Source organism: Rattus norvegicus, chromosome 8, assembly GCF_036323735.1.
Source record: "Rattus norvegicus strain BN/NHsdMcwi chromosome 8, GRCr8, whole genome shotgun sequence".
Taxonomy (NCBI): domain Eukaryota; kingdom Metazoa; phylum Chordata; class Mammalia; order Rodentia; family Muridae; genus Rattus; species Rattus norvegicus.
Genome location: NC_086026.1, coordinates 9,844,668 through 9,865,897, shown reverse-complemented (window position 1 = coordinate 9,865,897; position 21,230 = coordinate 9,844,668). Strand labels below are relative to the sequence as shown.

The 21,230-nt window shown below is 34.6% G+C and overlaps 1 protein-coding gene across 10 annotated transcripts in view; it reads left to right on the top strand.

Annotated features, from left to right (window-relative positions):
- Positions 1 to 20,477, top strand: part of Gria4 (glutamate ionotropic receptor AMPA type subunit 4) — a 474,601-nt gene extending 454,124 nt beyond the window's left edge. The window contains exons 15-17 of one of the 10 annotated variants that reach the window (XR_010053935.1): positions 6,747 to 6,861; positions 12,093 to 12,207; positions 14,884 to 15,018. Coding sequence is in view for 7 of the 10 variants with exons in the window: in XM_063265032.1 (XP_063121102.1) it covers positions 12,093 to 12,207; positions 14,884 to 15,018; positions 17,717 to 17,881 (415 nt within the window). In the remaining 3 variants the exon portion in view is untranslated. Of the gene's footprint in view, positions 1 to 6,746; positions 6,862 to 12,092; positions 12,208 to 14,883; positions 15,132 to 17,716 lie in introns of those variants that run through there. The other 9 variants (XM_063265032.1, XM_063265033.1, NM_017263.2 and 6 more) reach the window with 9 other exon arrangements.
- Positions 20,478 to 21,230: the final 753 nt, after the last annotated feature.

Below are 21,230 nucleotides of genomic sequence, written 5' to 3'. Positions count from 1 at the left end.
TCACTGTAATCACAGTAATCCTTGAAGAATAACCCTTGTCAGACATAATTCTCAAATAAAATAGAAACAGGCTTGCAAATTACAAAACCAAATAATGAAAACTTTCTGAAAGCTAGTCTAGTATCTCTTCATTTCTTCAGCTCTCTGGGACTTAGTTGCAGCATAAAATAGGAAGGTCTCCTCAAGAACTTAATTTCTCTTAGTCTCTTATATACCACGTAAACCAAGTGGCTTCCAACCCCTGACTCAAGAGACAAAACCTAGCATACCAAAGTCAATGGCAAACTCCAGGCCATCGAGTATTTTCCTGAGCTCCTTGTCAATACCACGAAGATTCTGATTCTTCTTCAGAGTTAATACAAATTGGTTAGAATGTTTGGTTTGAATATAGCAGTTCCTTGTGTCAGTTCTAGTTTAATTTTGGTTGCTACAATACAATACTCTGACAAAAAGCAACTTCTAGAAAAAAAGGTTTATTTCAGTTCACAATTTCAGGTTATAGCCCTACAGATCTCTGGGACTTAGGTAAGTCAAGGAGGCAGTGGCATGAGTTTCCAAGAACAAAGGAACTCAAATGAGCTAATAACACCACACTTACAGTCTAGTGCAGAGAGAAAGGAACATATGCATGTTCTTTATTCTTGTGTAGTGCCATGCCCCAAACCCAGGAATGGAGCCACCATTTTCAGTCTATGTTCACCCACAACAATCAAGAGCCAACCAGATTAAACCAATCCTTATTGAGACTCAGGTTCTGGGTGATTCTTGGTTCAACCCAGTTAACAATTCAAACCACCAATGAGTCATATAAAATACTTGAGAGAGTTTTGTGGAGGATTTTTATTTTTTGTTTTCTGGTTTTGCTGGTTTTGGGGGGAAGGGGTAGATTTTACTGAGTGGCATTGCAGAGAATTTTGAGTGAGCCAGGAAGTTTAGAGAGCTAGATGTAATTAAAAATAATTTTAAAAATCCTCCTAGCCATACAGTGATTTGTTGCATTTTTATACAATTTTTTCATAACATTGAAAATATTAGCAGTTTATTTTCATACTGAGATCATAACTTCATCTATTTAGTTTGCCACTTTGACATTATGCCATATACTATTTTACCTTGTTATTGATTTTTAATAAAAATAAAAGAAAGTCATATGAATTATTAATATTTTCAATACTAACACCTATGCAGCTATATAGATGCAATTACATTAATCTAAAAGAATTTGATAGAGTAGGGTTGAATCTAAGCATGTGAATCTATACATATACAGTAAGTGTTTTCTGGAATTTAAATCAAGCTTCTGTAGGAGTTACAGACCCAAAAAATCTTAATTCTTTTATTCAAGAATTGTAGATACCCTCCTATCTTTTCTCTAATTTTCTACAATTGATTTCCTAAAGGGAATCATCCTAAAGTTCTTATATAAAACACAGTTATTTTATTTCTAGCTTTTTATTCTATCATATGTATATTAAAATGCCCATAACATTTAATCTTTGATTACACTGAGCATCAATTTTATTTTTATCTTTCAATATGAATAAATTATTTATATTGTATAAATTATGAACTTAAATTATTTTAATTCACCAGGTTAGAACCAGGTAAGATTGTATTACTTTTCTGTGCTTTGTATTTTCTCTGGCAGATTGCTTAAAATCACCTTTGCTTAAAACATCTTTGCTGGTTCTAAAGGATTGTTTACCTGTCATATAATTTCTTTTTAATAATTTTGATGGCGTTTGAAAACAAATTTGTTAGGATTTGTTGGAGTCTTTGATAAAAACTACAGCTTCAAATAAGTACATATTGTAGGCTTTGTGATACTAGATATTTAAGTTCTATCAAGAAATAGTATAAAGAAAACTCTCCAGCACAGACATCAGAGGCTTAAGGCTGAGGAGAGATCTTCTATATGTGAATACAATAAAGGGACTTGCATGTCTAGATGATAAAGTAGTGCCATCTTACAGGAGTCAGGTCAAAAAACCTGTCAGGTACATAGACTTATGACATTTTTTGACAATAATGAAATGTTTTTTTCAGCTAAGTGAAATGGGACTGAATTTATTTCAGACAGAGTAAAGAAAGAATTGAAAATTATTCATCTACAAACAATATGCAGTTCCTATTTTCCATTGATAGACATTTACTAAATGTGAAGGTCTGCATTATTTTACATTCAGTTTTTCTGTGTCATTACAGTAACTCTATTTCTATTTTGAATTTTCAAATTCTATTTTTAGATTTGAAGAAATCATTAAGTGGATAAGAGTAGTTCCTAGACAAATATGAGTACCTCAATTCAAATACAGCACCTACATTTTTTTTAAAAAAGCCTGAGTATGGCCACATGCATTCATTATTTCTACCATTGTGGAGGCCAGAGAAAGTTTTTTTTTTTTTTGGCCACCAGCTTACTAGTGCTAGATTCAATGAAAGACCCTATCACAAAGAAATATAGCTTTCCCCTGAGAGACTCAGCCAGAGCATGACAAATACAGAGGTGAATGCTAGCAGCAAACCATTGAACTGAGAACACGGTCCCCATTGGAGGAGTTAGAGCAAGGATTGAAGTAGCTGAAGGGGCTTGCACCCCATAAGAACAACAATACCAACCAACCAGAGCTCCCAGGGACTAAACTGCTACCCAAAGACTAAACATGGATAGACTTATGACTCCAGCTCATTACATAGCAGAGGATTGTCTTGTTGGGCACCAAAGGAAAGAGAAGCCCTTGGTCCTGCCAAGGCTGGACTCCCCAATGTAGGAAAATGTCAGGGTGGGGAGGTGGGAGGGGAATGGTTTTGGAGGGGCATAGGATAGGGGACTTATGGACAGGAATCCAAGAAAGGGGATACATTTGAAATCTAAAAAAAAAAAAAAAAAAAAAAAAAGGTCCAATAAAGAAAGGAAAAAATTTTAACTTAAACATGACAGAAAGAAAAAGAAAGAAAGGAAGAAAGAAAGAAAGGAAGGAAGGAAGGAAGGAAGGAAGGAAGGAAGAAAGAAAGAAAGAAAGAAAGAAAGAAAGAAAGAAAGAAAGAAAGCAAACAAGCAGGAAAGTCCTGATAACCTTCTCTTCTCCTCACACATTTATGTACACAGGTTCAGGTAGCAATGAGCATACTCGTGCACACACATATATCCTATGCCACCATCACAAAACTTTACCAAGCCCAAGCATTATAAATTTGTCCCATTTATTTAGGTAAACATGGTACCAGATGTACATTTTAATGCCTCACCAACAGAAAAATAAATTACATTGAAAAACATAGAATAGAAATGAGCATCAGGTATGAGATATGCAGCAACTACAAGAGTATATATTTTAATTAATTTAATTTAATTAATAGAAGTTCAGGAGTCATTAATGGAGACACAGGAAGAAAGATGAAAGACACTCACCTGGATAAATGTGGTCTTTTTAATAGAAAAGGCGTATTTGCATTAGGCTCCACAGTGTGAGGCAGTGCAAATATTTCCCTTTCTTAGATCCCATTAAGCACTTGGGTCTTTGTAACTTCTCAAATAAAAACAAAAGGATTTGTTAGGATTTCTTGGCATCTTTGAAAATTAAGGCAATGAAATTAATTTCCGAATTCTGAAATTGGAGAATAGCTTCGGGAATAAAAACCCTCAGCACAGGGGGTTGGGGATTTGGCTCAGTGGTAGAGCGCTTACCTAGGAAGCGCAAGGTCCTGGGTTCGGTCCCCAGCCCCGGGGGAAAAAAAAAAAACCCTCAGCACTTTCCATGATTCCTGGGATTTATGCAGCTGAACCTCTCATTCTAAAGCAGTCACATTTCCTATGATAGGATTCATTGCTAGGAGAAGGTAATGGGAAAATTTTTCTTACTTAAACCTCATAAAATGGAAGGCAAGGAAGTGAATTACTTAGGACTTATTTCAGCCCACAAAGACCATTGTCTACACACCTCAGGTGTCAGATGAAGTTCTTCCATCTATCCAGAACTCTGTTTCTCCACCACCACCACCACCACCCCTCTTTTTGCTTTTTAGGAAATCAGTTGTTTTCAAGTGGACTTTAAGTTGCATTTAATACAAAATGGATACTTAATGCAAGATTTAGCCCCCAGTGTCTACTCTTTTCTTTCTGTTTCATATAATAACCATCATAGTGTTCTTGATACAAAGTAAGCAGGAATATCCTAGACAATCAGTAAGTGTTTCTGATATTGGAGACAGTTTTTTAGAGACAGTGACTGGAATGTATGAATGAGTTTCCAAAGCAGTAATAAAGTACTTGTCAGTAGGGATCTGCTTTCTGAGATCCTGACTTCCCTGATTCTTTTTAACCTCTGTAACCATGGTTACCACCTTTCCTTAGGAGCTTCTTTAACACTTGAGCTGAATAAAAAGTACTTTTTACCAGTTCCAGTAAAATAATTGAAGAAATGTTACATACTTATGTGAAAGTAATTGATTTCTTAAGATAGAACAGGTTCAAAACAATGCACTTACATATAGTTTACTCTGCAGTTTAAAGAGCAATCTGAGGTGGCTTTGAGACAGCACAAATCTATTACAAAATAGATAACTTCTTCTGTCATGTAATTGTAGATTATCATGGGGAAAATGGCATACTGAATAAAATCTCTACATAGTAAGTGTCTTTCATGTCTTTCACACTGTATTACTGAAGAAAAGTAAATTACATATGTGATGGTATTAAGCAGACTTCACCAAGGACCACAAGCTTCTACAAGAAAAGTATATGGATTGATTGTGAACTGGGCAGTTGTTTAACTATTGGTCAAGTATATATATTTTATCAAGCAAACATAGATGAATATTTATGTGTATGGATAGCAGTGTGAAACTAAATTGTTTTTACATGGCCTATTTGATGGTATTAGAAAGATATTATCTAAGAATAATTTTTGCAGACAGCTCGATTCCAAACAATCTTCTCAACATACACATTTATTTTTCTTATTCATTCCTTTATTTTGCTTTTTTGTTTGTTTCTTTATTTTCTATTGTGCTGTGAAAACATATTTGGGTATTACTAATTATCCCTGTTAAATAACCCTCTCATAAAATAGTTTTACTTTTAATCAAGGGACTGTATGAACCAATATATGAAATAATTGGAATACTACTGCATTTTTGAAACCTCAAATTTATATGAATGTTCAAAGAGTAAAGCATATAATAAGAATTTCTAAATAGAAATCTAATAGTTTTAATTCACTGAAGTCAAATTTGCCTATTTCTATAAGGTTTAGTTTTGAGAACCAAAACAAATTTGAGTACCTTTTTTTTCACAATAGATTTTTTTTAAATTAGACATTCCTCATCTTTATGAAATGCATACATGCATTTTAATTTGGTTCTATTTGTGATAAAATTGACTTTAGAATGTTCTTCAATTTAGGAAATATGTTAATAATTTTACTCCACTAATGTAGCACTTCCTTCTAAATGTATTAACAGGCTAATAATTTAATTAGCATATAGGAAGTGTTAGTTTAACTCTTGAACACAAATGAAATTACCTCAGAGAAAGCATATGCTTTCCAAATAGTTCATCCTACCCAGAAGTGGAAAAGTGGATCATTTACCTGAAATACCAGGAATATATTTTAAAAGAATAAACACACATGATCAATTTAGTTTCAAACAGCCAAAACCTGTTGTTAGACAGCTAAATGACATTTTACTGGTAAATCATGTTAAACTTGTAATTTTCTTTTATTTGACTGGTAATTCATTTGGCAAACAGCACAGACAGAACATTTGTGCCCACATTTCCACAGTAGATTAAGTGTTTCCTAGGATTTAACAAAAGTCTTGTTAAATGCTAGGAAGTCCTCTTGAAAGAGTTCATGGGTCATTTCTTAATTTTACTGTGAAAACAGGAGAAATCAAATACATGGAAGGCGAAAACATATACCTCTTTTTAAAGGCACTTGGAGAATAATTGGAACCCAATACACTGTTTATATTCCTCCTCAGAGAAACTAAAAGCAGAGAAAAATCTTATCTCAAATGGTTTTGGTAAAGATTCAGCATAATGTCCTGGAGTTCAATTGCTCAATTTGAACAGTCAAAATGGACTTGTGATTCTAATTTCTAAATTCCTTCTAACAGCTAAGAACAAAGAAAAACAGTGAATTCAAGAACATCCTAAGAGCCATTAATTAGTATATCCTCCCTAGATTCATTGAAGTCAAAGGGCCTGGAAATCTGCAGCTGTGAAAGAATTCAAAGCACTGAACCACTAACTCCACCAGTAATCCAGGAACTGAGAATCTAAATTAGTAGCTGTTTTTGTTTTCATTTTTGTTTTGTTGTTGCTGTTGTTTTGTTGGTGTTTTTTTTTTTCTTTCTTTTAATGACAGTTTGTTTTCCTTCAGGGAATAAATTTTTATCTTAGTCTCTTTTGGGTCATTGACATTCTTAGAAGCAAAGGAATTCAAAATGCAATTATTTTACTATTACTAAAAAATACAAGTTTACTACAGTTTTCCAAAAATAAAAAAATCAGTTATCATACACTGAGCAAACTGTAAATGTCCAGCAGCACGTACTGCAGCCTGAGTCCATTTGAATGAGTTGCAGTTGCCTTTCATTTGGACTGCTGTGTACGATGCTGTCAGCAAAATGAGAGGTTTATTTAGCATCTGTGAGAAGCTTACAAAAAAGCTAAGTCCTCGTTCCTTCTAACATTTTAACAGCTCTACAGTTTCTTACAAAATATGTTTTATCGTTTCAAGAAATGCTGTTAACCTCGCAGTTTTAAAACTGAATGAACAAGGCCTCTTGGACAAATTGAAAAACAAATGGTGGTACGACAAAGGAGAATGTGGCAGCGGGGGAGGTGACTCCAAGGTTAGCCTCAATGTCACCAAGAGCGGGTAAACAGTATGTCAAGTAATAGGTGCATCTGCTGGGAGACTTATGGTAAACTCACCCAAAGATGGGTTGTCAGTCAAACCCCTTTACAAACTCAAGTATGCAATTACTGTCAAAGCAAAAATATTTGCAACTATTACTAGTTTGGTGACATGCTCACAAGCTCAATGGCAGTAAATGTGGGAAGCTCTGGCTATACTGGACTGGGGCTTGTGAAGCTGGAAAGAATAAAGTCTCTGAGAATGTAAAGACAGGAGAGAAGAAAAGGGTGAAGTTTATTTGTCTTCTGCATTAATGTTTGGCCAGACTTCTGTCAAATATCTCCAATTAACAGCAAAAACATGACTCCACCTTGATTGGTCTAGAGTTCCAACCAGAAAACTTTTACAGACAAAGAATTACAGTATAACAAAGCAAAGATAGATGCATGGTTTATATAAAGCTTTTCGTTAACGGATGAATTGGAAAATTATAAGACTACAAAGTAAGTCATCTTTGTCTTCACCTCACACATACATAATTCCTGCTTCATCTGTTTTTTTTCTAACGTCTAATTAATTTCTTCAAAAAAATAAGGTATATAATTAAGAGATATTCTAATTTGTGACCTCGAAGAACATCTCCCCTACTTCTCTCTCTATCTCTCTCTATATAACACTATTGTCTATATCTGTACCTGTGTTTACAGATAAAAAAAACAATAAAATAGGAAAATTCTGATTGAGAAAATACATTCAACTCATTAAAAACATAATCAAAACTTTAAATTATACTTTTAAAATCATATGGCTGGGCTATAATGGATTTGTAATTTCAAGGAATATAGCTGTAGAGATATCTGCAGCTCTTCTCACCCTGATCCTAGTCTTAAAAAAATAATCTCTCAAATTAAGTTCATTAATATTTTCCTATAATAACCAGCCCTAATATAGAAGGGGAAAGGGTAAATATTTTGCCATCATTCCATGCACTATCTCTCTTAATCCTCTCTCTGTTCTCTGATCCTAAATAATTGATAAAGAAAGCACAAAGTGCAAGCAGCATCCAGGAGGGCTCTGAACACTTCATAACAACAGATGGCAGTTATGTGGCAGAGAAGGGGAACAGAGTAAGAGATTGAGAAGGGAAGAACCAGGCAGATCAGATTATGAGAAAAGATGAGAACAGTAAGAAGCCTAGTTTGCTTTCTTTGTAATAACCTGCTCTTGGAAGAACCAATGTAACCCCTCAAAACTTAATCTAGCCTCCAGAAAGCTAACATAGTCTCCCAACAACTCAAAGACTTCTTAAAGGACCCTCCACGCTAGTGCAGTCACATTGAGGTTTTAAGCCTCAAATGAGCTTGAGGGAGCAAACCACACTTATATTAGAGGATTAGCTCAAAGTGTAATGAATAAATTAATTTTATATTTTAAACTCAAACTTCCCTAGATTTTCTAATGGTTTCCATAACCATATACAGAAACCAAGTATTCCTGTGTGAAAATTAGAAATGTCCAAAAATGTTCTATATTAGCACCAGAAAACTTAAAATGTATATGTTGGGCCTACAGAGATGTGTCAGCAGTTAAGAGCTCTGGCTGCTCTTCCAGAGGACTAGGGTTCAATTCCCAGCACCCACATGGCAGCTCACAAGTATCTGTAACCATCAGTTCCAGAGGATTTGGCAGGCAAAACATCAGTGCACATAAGATAAATAAATAAACATTTATATGTCATAAAATCAGAAATTACTGTTTGAATATTTTATAATGACAAGCCTTCAGACAGTATAGAGATGCTCTATGTTTTATAAATATAATTATCAATCCAATTTTAGGGTAAGAAAAAGATTGTCTACAGAAAAACAAGCAAAACAGAAATATGTGTATGTTAGGAAAATATACACAACAATAATAATTATGACTTTATAAAATGAGGGATTCAACAACTGGGTCAGTGTGAACTCAAGAGACTGATGATGTATCACAGAGCTGAGTAAGCTTGCATGGTCTGATAGTAAACCTAACTTTAAGTCTAACTTGATTAGTCCTAAAAGCAAACCTTTTATTCCTTTGCTGTATATAGCATAGTTTTCATAAAGATGAACTAGGAAATTATGTTCTAAACTACTATTTTAGGTATTGCCAGAGAACTTTCCAAAATGTTAAAAAAACTTAACATAAAATAATCACTTAAAATGAAATTATAGTATGTTCTGTTTTCCCCTGGGAGTTTAAGTTCCATATTCATGCAAGGTTTATCACCAAAACATAACGATGTTTCAATGTAAATGTTAATAACACCCTACTATGAATTCATGAGAAAAGGTAATATTTAAACACCCTGAACTAACAAAGGTCAGAGTAAATTACCAAGAAGTGCTTATGCATTTAAAATTCACTCTGTATCTTCCGCAAATAACTACTCTTCTTTTGAATATTACCTCTTATATACTATTTTACTTGATCTTCAAAAGAGATAAAATAAGAAATCAAAGTGCTAAATGGAAGAAAGCAGCAAGCTCCAAAGCATCAGTTCAAGGGTATAAACTGCAGATATAAAATAAATAGATTGACAGATGATAGATAGATAGATAGATAGATAGATAGATAGATAGATAGATAGATAGATAGATAGACCAAATCCAGAGAGGTCTTCACACAACCCATCCAAAATATAACTGATTTGGTTTTGAGGCAGCTTGGCTGTCACAGACTATAGCTACACCCATTCCCAACACTGAAGTTCTGACTACAGTAACCTTCAGCCATAAAAATTTAACAAGAGTTGTTAAGAGAAGGGATTTTTATCTTCCAGGGAAAATGGCAGATGAGAAATCATAGGCAAACAAAATCTTGTTTAAAAATCCTTTGCCTGTACTAATATTATTGTAAAATTATTTTTAATCCTTATGAAAATTTATACCCATCCTAATGAGTGGGTGAAATTATAAACACATTTAGTGACAAGGGCCCAGTAGAAATATGGATTGCAGTGTGTAAAACTTTTTGTACAAGCCAATATGTGTTGAGGTTCTAAATCTTGACTTTAAGATTTTTGACAAGGCCTACACCTATTATCATGGTACTAATAACAGCTCTATAATGAGTACCTTTTCTATTTTGTTTGCTTTAGTGTCCTACATACAAATATCCCTATACACATGAATGTGAGTGTTCATAAAAATCACTTAATGGACACAATCCTTAGAATACTTATTCCTGGAAATTGTATTCCAGCACATAATTCCTCAGTTTTGATTTGACATTTGGTTGAAATCAGTTGATGCTTGATTTTAATAAGTTTTATACCTATAAGACACTTATTCTCTGATACTAAAACCTTGGAAATGAATGAAAACTAAGAGACAGTCATAGAAAAAATTATACACAAGCAGAAAAGCTGTGATAGAAAAGAAACTGCTTACTCACCCGTAGCTTGGAAAGGGTTCTCCTAGGACCACATCCCTTCCTCCATGTGTACACTTCCTCTGGTTGAATATTAGTTATAGTTAGTAATAAATATCTGATGTCTGAATTGCCAATTTAACCTCACTCTCTAAAACCAAACTACTTGTGTGAATGGCAGAAGAGGCAAAGAAGCAGGGGAAGAGAGAAAGAGGATAAAGAAAAAGCTGACATGCAGAAGGGAGAGAAAAAGTGACAACAGTCGCCATCTAACCCACAAATGCTGCTATTAACTCCCCTAGAAGGAAGCTAAAAGAGACTACTTTCATATCTGACATCTGGTTTTTTCTTATATCTGAATACTCTTTTTCTCAGTCCAACACATTCAAAAATGCATTATAGTACTGTAATATGTCTATCACGTGCGGCGTGTTTTTTAGGCTTTGGAATGTCAACCTGAGGGTCTAAACATTTTTTTAAATATTAGTTATGGTAGCACCAAGGCAGTAGAGTTGCCACACATTAAAGACTCTCCCAGGAAATACAAATCTCAACACAGTCAAATCCTATACAGTATTAATTCCAAGAAGAAAACTGATCTTCTATATAATCCTCTAACTACTTTAATTGTGAGTCAGTTATTATTCTGGTAAGTACTGTTTTAGGAAGAGAATGAATTGCAGGCCCTTATTATCACTGAGTTGAGAGGACTGAGCTGACTATGAGGAGCCTAAGTGTGCATACAAGTAGATGGGTATAAACGATGAGGCCTAGATCCACTGAGGTCATTTCATTACTGCTAATAAGCCTACTCTAAAATACAAGTTTTAATAGAGGTTTAAATTATTGCAGATTTTCAACCACTAAACAGCTAAAACTTCAGGACCAGAGCAAAAACTGATTATTTCTTAAATGGAGTAATAAACCTACATCATCGTAAAATTTTATGACACTGGTTCAAAAGTATGTGAACTAACATTAGGGGGTAATTAATCTCATTTTAAATCTATACAAGCAATTTTAAATAAAATTTCTGAGTCGTTGGTGTATTTTTAAGTACAGAAGCTATGAAGCCAGACTATCACAATTCCAGATTTGGATAATGCCCAGATATTTAGTTGTTGAGTTAAGCCCTCTTTATCTTAGAATTTTTATTATCATTAATATATTTGTAATAATTTAAAAATTTAGACAGATGATTGCTTACGTTGATGTCATTTAGACTCAATGCTGCAATTCAGAAGGAAAATACAAGCATATGCTTATACTTTAAAATAGCAATTTGCATACTTATATTGTAAAGACCTTTACTACCTAAACTGGGGCTTCGTCAGCAACACAGGAGATACCCTTCTCCTTGTATGAAACGTGCTATGGAGTCTATTCATTGACATATACCATCCACATATTCATAGGAAGAAAGTAAAAGCTCACTAACTAGACTGTAGTGTATGGGGCGCAGTTTGTTGCCATCTCTACTCATTTTGAAGAAAGTAAGCGGTTCCTGGACTCTGCTGTCACAGGTATATGGGGGTAAATTACAACTGTTCATGAAATCCAACCAGGCCAATAGTTTTGGATTCACAGTAATTGCATACATTTTTATTTAAAAATCCTCCCTAGCAGCATGTGCCTGTTACATAAAGCGATGGAGCAGGCCCCAGTTTTATGTCTAATTCTAAACCTGGGCCTACAGTTAAGACATAGTACCTACTGTGGCCTTTGCTCCTTCACTTTGCCATGCGATTCTAATGTAGTTTTACTTGAATAACATAAAATAACATATATAATGTTATTTATGTTATTTTCCACGTGAAGAACTCCTGTAAACCTTGCCGTTTTGAAACTCAGTGAGGCAGGCGTCTTAGACAAGCTGAAAAACAAATGGTGGTACGATAAAGGTGAATGTGGACCCAAGGACTCGGGAAGCAAGGTCAGTCGGTGCAGTTCGGGGCTCTTCTTGAATGTGAAACAAACAGTAACGGGGAGCAATTATCTAAACTTAATGAAACTTTTAAACACTGAACTTTTCTGTCTACATTATTTAGAACTTAATACCATAAATTTCAACCCAGGCTCTATCCATAGGCAATAAAACTGCTTCCCTGTAATAAAGATTTAAGATAAACTAAAATTAACTTGAATATATATATGTAGATAGATAGATAGATAGATTAGATATAGATATATATAGATATAGATAGATATATATAGATAGATATATAGATAGATATAAAATAAGATTCACACTTATTTACCACTAATCTTTGTCAGGTTTCTTTTTGCATAAAGAGAACATAAATATGTATTTTTAAAGTTGGTTCTCAAAACAGGAAATGGGAAATTGATCATCAATTATGGGCAAGGTCAATATATTAAATAAATAACACTCTGTTATATCACTACACTGTCAAGTATTCTGGGTTACTTAAAATTTCTGTTTTAACAGACCAATACAATAGACTTCCAGATCCATTCTCTCAATATAAATTATTTCAAAAATCAGTATTAACAGTGCATTTCCACAAGTTCTAAGATCCTTTGTCCATGTACTTATCTTTAGAGATTTGCTTATTTTTGGTTTGCATGCATGTTTATTTGCATGCATGTATGTTTCTGCATTCTCAGATGCCAGAGGCAGGTATTGGATGCCCTAGAACTGGATTTACAAACAGCTGTTAGCTGTATTTGTATGCTGGAAATCCAACCCATGTCCTCTGGAAAATGCTCTTAACCACTGACCATCTCCTCATTCCCTGATTGTGAAATCCTTACAAGAAAGGCAGAAACGTATAGGCTGAGTTTATGAAGTACAAAGTTACATCCTTATTATCTTTGGAAAAAAATCAATTTTATCACTGATTAAGCATAACTATAGAATATATTTAAAGAGGCCAGATGAAGCATGCATATAAGCCATAATTGAAGAGTTTTGAATTTTTTTTGAAATTTTTGTACATCATATTCTAGAAGGAATGCAAATAGGTAGCCATTCTAAGACATTGAAATGAGTGACTGACTACATTTTGGAAGTTTCTATTAATTCTAAGAAACAAAGTCAGATTAAAAGCTCATTTTTCAGAACTTACACCTATTTAATCATACTTTCTGCCTTTTAACAAGAGTGGCATAAGACAAGCTTGGCAATATAATGAACTGTCACCTTGTGTCCTGCTGTAAAATACGATAAATGTACATAATCAAAACCAACTTACCTTAAAATAACATGACCAAGCCAACAAATGCATATGTAGATATTTGTATCACTTAAATTAAAATTTCCTAATATAACAGCAGAAGAAATTGAACCAGATTTTGTATTGAAGGCATTCTTGGATATATGATGGCTACAGAACATTCTTCAGGTCATCCTAAGTCCTTTTACAATAATGATATATACATACATATATATGTGTGTATGTATGTAAAACACATTAATAGTTTATTGAAATTCTTTTTACTTATTGTCACAGTTTCATATCTCCTAATCATCTGCCTGTCTGTTTCTACATCTAAAAATGAGGGAATACTATAGTGAGGATCTGAACTAAAATATACATAAAATATTAACTATTAAGCATTTTAAGTGGCAATGAAAAATTTAATTCATAAAAATAAGTATAAATCTAACCTTACATAAATAAATTGTTTCTAAATTAGGATATATTTCATTAAAATTTATTTTTAAAAAGCTGGAAGTGGTGACATATGTTGGTAATGCTAGAACCTGTGATATCGAGGCATGAGGATCAGAATTAAAGTTTCTTAAGCTGCAGAGCTTACCAACCTAGACTACATGAGACGCGGTCTCAGAAAGAAAACATTAAATTAAATTAAAATTTTAAAGTAATATAATACTTCCTGTATATTATAATGCATATTGTATTTTTATTACATATACATATTACATATATGTATTTTATTACATAAACATATAGTGTATTACATATACTATTGCTAAGTAGTATATAAAATTCAAAATTAATATTGTTTAGTGTGTTTATGGATAAACTGGAAGAATAAATAATGCATGCCCTGGTGCCTTATTATTTATATATACCTGATAAGTTAATGATGAATAGTTTGATACTGATAATTTAAAGACCCTTAGTTCTATAAAGTTATGAAATGTGGGATGATAAGTATTCAAAAGAAATATTAAATACTAAAATGACCTTTTAAACAATGTAAAGCCCAAAGATTCTCTTTTCCATATTCTAAGCATGAAATTTTCAAAATTTAAAACAAGTTTTCTTATGTCTCCCTACATATATATATATACACATACATATATGTATATATATATATATATGTATTCTTACTTATGGCTAACTATAGTGCTTTTTATTGCGTATTTAGTAACAATAAAATGTTTGGATTTTATTGAATGTAATCCTATGTATTTATTGATAATTATCATAATTTTCTTCTCCCAAGAGCAATAAGCTTTATATTTACTTTTATAAACCTGCATTAGTGACTTGATGCCTGTAAATAATTCTCAGCTAAATTAAGGATTTATGTTAATTAACTATTTGGACTTTATGTGTCCCTTCCCTTTTGGATGTGTCATTCTGATAGTTAACTGCCTTGTCTTTATCCTTTCTAGGACAAGACGAGTGCCTTGAGCCTGAGCAACGTAGCAGGCGTCTTCTACATTCTGGTTGGCGGCCTGGGCTTGGCAATGCTGGTGGCTTTGATAGAGTTCTGTTACAAGTCCAGGGCAGAGGCGAAGAGAATGAAGGTGGCAAAGAGTGCACAGACTTTTAACCCAACTTCCTCGCAGAATACCCACAATTTAGCAACCTATAGAGAAGGTTACAACGTATATGGAACCGAAAGTATTAAGATTTAGGGGTAGGACTTAGGCCTACGCCAGAGAGCGGGGGATGCATCCTGTGAACGTGGTGTTGTGACCTGTCTGTCCTGTGGTGGTATTGCTTGCTTCTCATTAGAGCTTTCTATTTTTGACATTTTCAGTGCACAGTGGTTCTGTTTTCTGTTGGCTGCAGATGTTCTGTTTGAAACTTTATGTTGCCAATAGATATCTGCATTGCAATGGTCAGAAACATTAAAACATATTAGGGTTGCTCCCCAAAATAATGTAAACAGCATGATTTCCCTAAAATTGAGTGAATTTGAAATTAGATCTAACCTTTCCTAAACAGAGACAGGATAAGTTGCTATGCAACTCATACATGCTAAGAATATAAGAACAAAACCTATTTTAAATGATCAAAAACCTAGGGACATTCCCATTTTTGGTAAAGTAGCAATGTTTTCTAAAGAAATAATGCATATAAAAAAATCCAACCCATTTTAAGCATAAATTTTAGCTCACCATTTCATCTGTATTCCATTCCTATTCATCTTTCTATATCTAAACGTATCACTCTCTGTTGCTTTTTCATCTAAGAGTAATCCTAAAGGCAGACCAGTAGACAGAAGTGACTCCTTTAAGGCTAAATGTGAGCTTTTAAAAATTGCATTTTAAATATAGACAAAGCATTCATTATCATCTAATTCTTACTTTGAAGTCAGTGGCATTCAGAGTTAATAAAAACAATTTGTACCTACAGCGAAGCCTTGAGATAAAACACTTTTTATTTTACTATCAAGCTGATATGTATTTCCCCTTTTTAAAAGTTTATAAAGACTGACATCCTGTTCATGGCTAAAATGCTAGAATTTGGAAGGCTGAGATAAGAGGATTGCAGCAAATTTTTGGCTTTCTTGAGCTTTATGGTGAGCTGTAGGCTAACCTCAACTATGGACAGAGAGTTTCTTAAAAGAAAACAGAAAAGAAAGAAAAGAAGAGGCTTTAAGAACTATAATTAATGGTTCTTAAGTTAGATAGTATCTAAGTCAACAAAATCTGCAAAATCAAAACCAGATCCTTTACTACATAGAAGATCTACTTGGCTAGAGACCAGAGTGATAGTTCAGATGTTAAGCATCAACATTCAGTTACCAGCACCTAGATCAAATGGCTCACAGACATCTGTGGGTACACACACACACACACACACACACACACACACACACACACACACACTGGGGGGGAAAGAAATGCAGACAGACACAGAGACAGATACACATACAGATACACAGAGAAATACATGCACACACAACTAATAGCAAATCAAGGTAATTTTCAAAAATCAGATTTTGATTTCAAGGTACTAATGGAAGCTAAGCAATTAAGTGTGCCATTTCCCCCTAAAGTTCCCATTATATGCAAAATTATTCTAAACATAAAAGTGATTGATATTTCTATAAAAATCCTATAAAGCCCTATCCTAAGTCCTCACTATGAAAACAGGTATTCATTTGGACTACTGTTAGATGTCCCTTTTATTTTAATTATAGTTAATAACGTCACACAATTTGAGTTGTTATCATCAGAGTGAATGACTTTAAATAGTTTTACTCCAACAGCTTTTAGCACCATAATGAATTTCATTACCATGTGCATATCAAACCTGAAATAGAATTTCCTAAAAAATTAGATAAAATTTTGTTCACAATAAACACATACATTATATGCAAGAAAGTGGAAGTCCTAGTCACTACACAGCTTAGAGAACATCTCCTTTACCTCCGTTTCCTCTTCTTAACCCTGGTATTTATTTGCTAGGAAGGATTTGAAGGCAGTAAATACACAGTACTCGGATATACGTGATCACAGAGCCTCCTTCTCTTCTACATAGTGTTACCTTCTCGTATCTGAGGAGTTAGGAAATAAAGACTTAGTGAACATTCAGAGGCCAGCCACCTTTCCTTCAGCGCAAGACCACCTGTGACCATTCCATTCCATGCATTGTCAAATATGCCTACCTATGATGCACCTTATTGAAACATAAATGTGAGCCTTGATTCCTAACAGGCATAGAGTGAACTATATGTCACTAACTGTGCCGTTCTGAGTCATGTCTGTAATTTGTGTGAATGATTGAAAGTGTGTGGATAGGTCTGTGTGAGGAAAACAGGAAGTTAATATATATGTGGTTTAGCAATTTTTCATGATTTAAGAAACCATTCTTTGCATCATAAAGAAAACGCCTAACAAGAAAATACCATAATTTATAGAATGTCCATCTAACACAAGAAAAGTTTTAAGCTTCCTTGAAAGTATTAGGGTGTAGAGATCAGCAAGTGAAAAGAATTCCTATCCAGATTTGCCCCCCCCCAATAAAACAGATTTTATGATTTTACAAATATCTTTTAACTATGTAGAACCTAAAACTTTATGCTGATTGATTCTTCTCCAGCTGTATCTGAGCTCTTTTTTAAAAAGCAATTTGCTATGACCAAAAAGCACAGGAGAAAAATGCAGATGTCTAGTTATCAGTATTTTGGTGTTTGATGTGCCACGTTTTGTTGAAGCAACAGAAATATCATAACACCTGGCATCCTCTCTGTTTCCTTTTCATGCAACCCAGCTGACTTTTTCCGAAGCCATAAGAAACAAAGCCAGGTTATCCATCACTGGGAGTGTGGGAGAAAACGGCCGTGTGCTGACCCCTGACTGCCCCAAGGCCGTACACACAGGAACTGCAATTAGACAAAGTTCGGGATTGGCTGTCATTGCATCGGACCTACCATAAAAACCAAAAAAATAATTGAGTGCCTTAATCAAACTGTGTTGGTGACTGACTGAAACGCAGCCCTGAGGGAAAGGCCAAGAGTGGGTCTTGGCTAAATCCATCCTTTGGCTTGAGAGCAGGAAGAGCATACTGAGTGCCGGACAGAACCAGTGCATGATTTCAGCACGGAAATGCAGACTCGGATTTTTTTTTATCAGGAAAACTCACAATTTAGTTTTTTTGGGGATAGAGGGTGGGGGATAGCTGGGATAGGTGTATTAACAGCAACAAATTTCACATGAGCGCACTTAAAACTAATCAGACTGGTCAGTTAGTGCATTAAACTGTGAAGTTCTTTCTCAGAAAGGTCTTAGTCACTACAGCAACAGATTCAACAGTTACTAGAGGTCAAGGAACCTTCTACCTGTGTCTCCAGAACACCCATTTAGTCGATGGCATAATCTGCAGCTGAAACAAGCAGTCACTAAGATGTGATAAGAAAATAATAAATATGTAAATCCTGTGAAAAAAAACAACAAAATTTAAAGAAAGTATTTACAGTTACTTTGGAAATAAAACAATACTGAAACATGCTTGCTTTTTAACTGAAGTAAATCCAGTAGAGGACAACACAATTGTTTTTTCTAACCATCTTAGGGAACAATACATTGCAATAATTGATAATAATGCCATCACTGTAATAAACTTTAGAGACTTTTTTTTAATGTAAAAGTTGTTTGTCACCTTGTTTCCTGTAACCTTCACTCTGTCACACAAGTTGGCTCATAGGTTGTGTTTGTCTATCAGAAACAACAACAAAAAAAATGAAGAAAATGTTGGCATGAAGTCATCCATCTGCAACGTAGAATTTAAAAGACTACGGGTCATTCATGTTATCAATATAATTTATAATCCTGTTCTGTGTACAAAATTGTGGTTTTGTACCCACCCAAAAGAATAAAACAACAGTTTTTCTTACAGTACCTATCCACAGAGCTTAACTTTTTTCCGTATGATTATTTGAGAAACTCTGAGACTCCTTGAGGGATTATAGAAATCAAGGGATAGGCCATATAAAAATGTAGCTAGTTTTTATTATTTCTGCATACTTTTTCTAGATATTGGGCTCATGGGTTAACAGACTAAGTTGTCAAAAGTAGAGTCCTTGAGTCTGGGGAATGAACCACTATTCTAATACAAACACACCCTGCATGGAAATTTTACTTGACTCTATGTTGCAGTAAATAATTCAGTGTCTCTTGGGCATTTTCCCTCATTCCCATACTAAATTCTTTGAAGACACTGATAACAGTTTGGGGTAAACTACAGTTGAAAAACTCAATCCTTATTTCTACCCAGTAATTGTGAATAAAATTATACCATGCTCATTTTTAAGAAAACAAAACCCTTATGGTTCAAAAGGTCTGCTTCATTTGAAATGAATGAATTCAATGATACAGATGAAAAAAATCACAGATTGAGGGATCTTTGTAGAAAGCACAAATTAGGATGTTTCCCAAAGTGTGGCCTTAAAGGAAGAGTTGAGTTTTTACAGGAAATGGTGCTGGTAAGTTCCTAGGGGTGAGCAGCACACAAAGATGCTCCTTTTTTCAGTGTCATATGTGCAAGGCTTGTGCAGAAAGTTGGCCTGGTGAGGGTACAGGGTGTCAGAAGTTTGGAGGATTGGTTTCCTTCCCTCAATGCTTACAATCCCTATTCAATATCTGTGTGTCACTACAATGTAATCCTTATAACACATGTATGCACTGTCCCTTGGGAAAGGTTACTGTGTTGTTGAGTAATGATTCATTTCACAACCTAGGCTCCTCCCTGGTGTGCCGTCTCTTCTTCTTCTTCTTCTCCTTCTTCTTCTTCTTCTTCTTCTTCTTCTTCTTCTTCTTCTTCTTCTTCTTCTTCTTCTTCTTCTTCTTCTTCTTCCTTCTTCTTCTTCTTCTTCTTCTTCTTCTTCTTCTTCTTCTTCTTCTTCTTCTTCTTCTTCTTCTTCTTCTTCTTCTTCTTCTCCTTCTCCTCCTTCTCCTTCTCCTTCTCCTTCTCCTTCTCCTTCTCCTTTCTTCTTCTTCTTCTTCTTCTTCTTCTTCTTCTTCTTCTTCTTCTTCTTCTTCTTCTTCTTCTTCTTCTTCTTCTTCTTCTTCTTCTTCTTCTCCTACTTCTTCTCCTACTTCTTCTCCTACTTCTTCTCCCTCTCCCTCCCCCTCCCCCTCCTTCTCTCACTCCTACCTAAGCTCTCAGCCAGCAAATGGACCTCCACAGCACACAGAACACAGAATCTACCATCTCTTCAGTCTGTAGATCTCTGTCTTTACCTGTCACACATCCTTCAGCCCCGAAATTGAATTTTATGTGTACTGGGAAGATCTCCATGATTATCCACCACCCCTGCCCATGACACTGAGTTATGTGCCATTCTTAATGTTTCTTACCCATCATGGCACTCATCCTACTGCATTGTAATTACTTGTGTACGTGTCTGTAAACTACTAGACTGTCAGCTCCTTGAGGGCAGGGACTGTGTCTATCTTGTTCACAGTTGTACCCCCCAGCACCCAGCACAGTGCCTGGCATATTGTAGGTGCTTAATAAATATTTGTTGAATGAAGAGTGAGTTGAGTTGATTTAATTAAGTTGAAGCAAAAAAAAACCATATTTTCCCTCTTAACAGCCCTGGAGTGTAAGTTAGGTGTAGAATAGGCTAAAATGAAACTGAAGGCTGACTGATATTTTCAGTTACACTAAGGAAAATAGCCAAAAAGAAACACCCATGGAGATTTAATAAATTTTATTTTTCTTTTTTTAAAAAATAGTATATTTTATTTGGCATATTATAAAGGGCAGTGGACCTGGAAGTAGCAAGGGTACTACGTGCAGCAATTCAATACACTCTCTAGATTCGCAGGGTCCCTGTTTACCTATAACTGTGGTACAATTGACTAGGTGAGAAAATTGTCAAGAAAATTCAGTATTTCAGAACAAAACTTAAGCTTGGCATTGAGATATACTTCTAAAATAGCTTTCATTCAAGTTTGGAATGGGTTTGTGTCATATTAAGAGTTGTATTTGTTTACAGCAGAAAGTAATTTTGGGAAAAAGAAAAAAATAATTTTGACACCTCTCTGTAGTCTTAGAACCAAAATTGTTATTAAACTCAGAAGTGTGATTTTAAAACATGTGAAAATGAAAGCTGACAAGATGGCTCACTGGGTGTGTTTACCATGCAAGCCTGGGAACAACCCATGTAAAGCTGGAAGAACTGACTGCACGGAGTTGCTCTCTGGCCTCCATATATGCACTGAGGTATGCATATCCTTATACACACTCGTCAAATACACAAATAATACTACATAAAAATAAG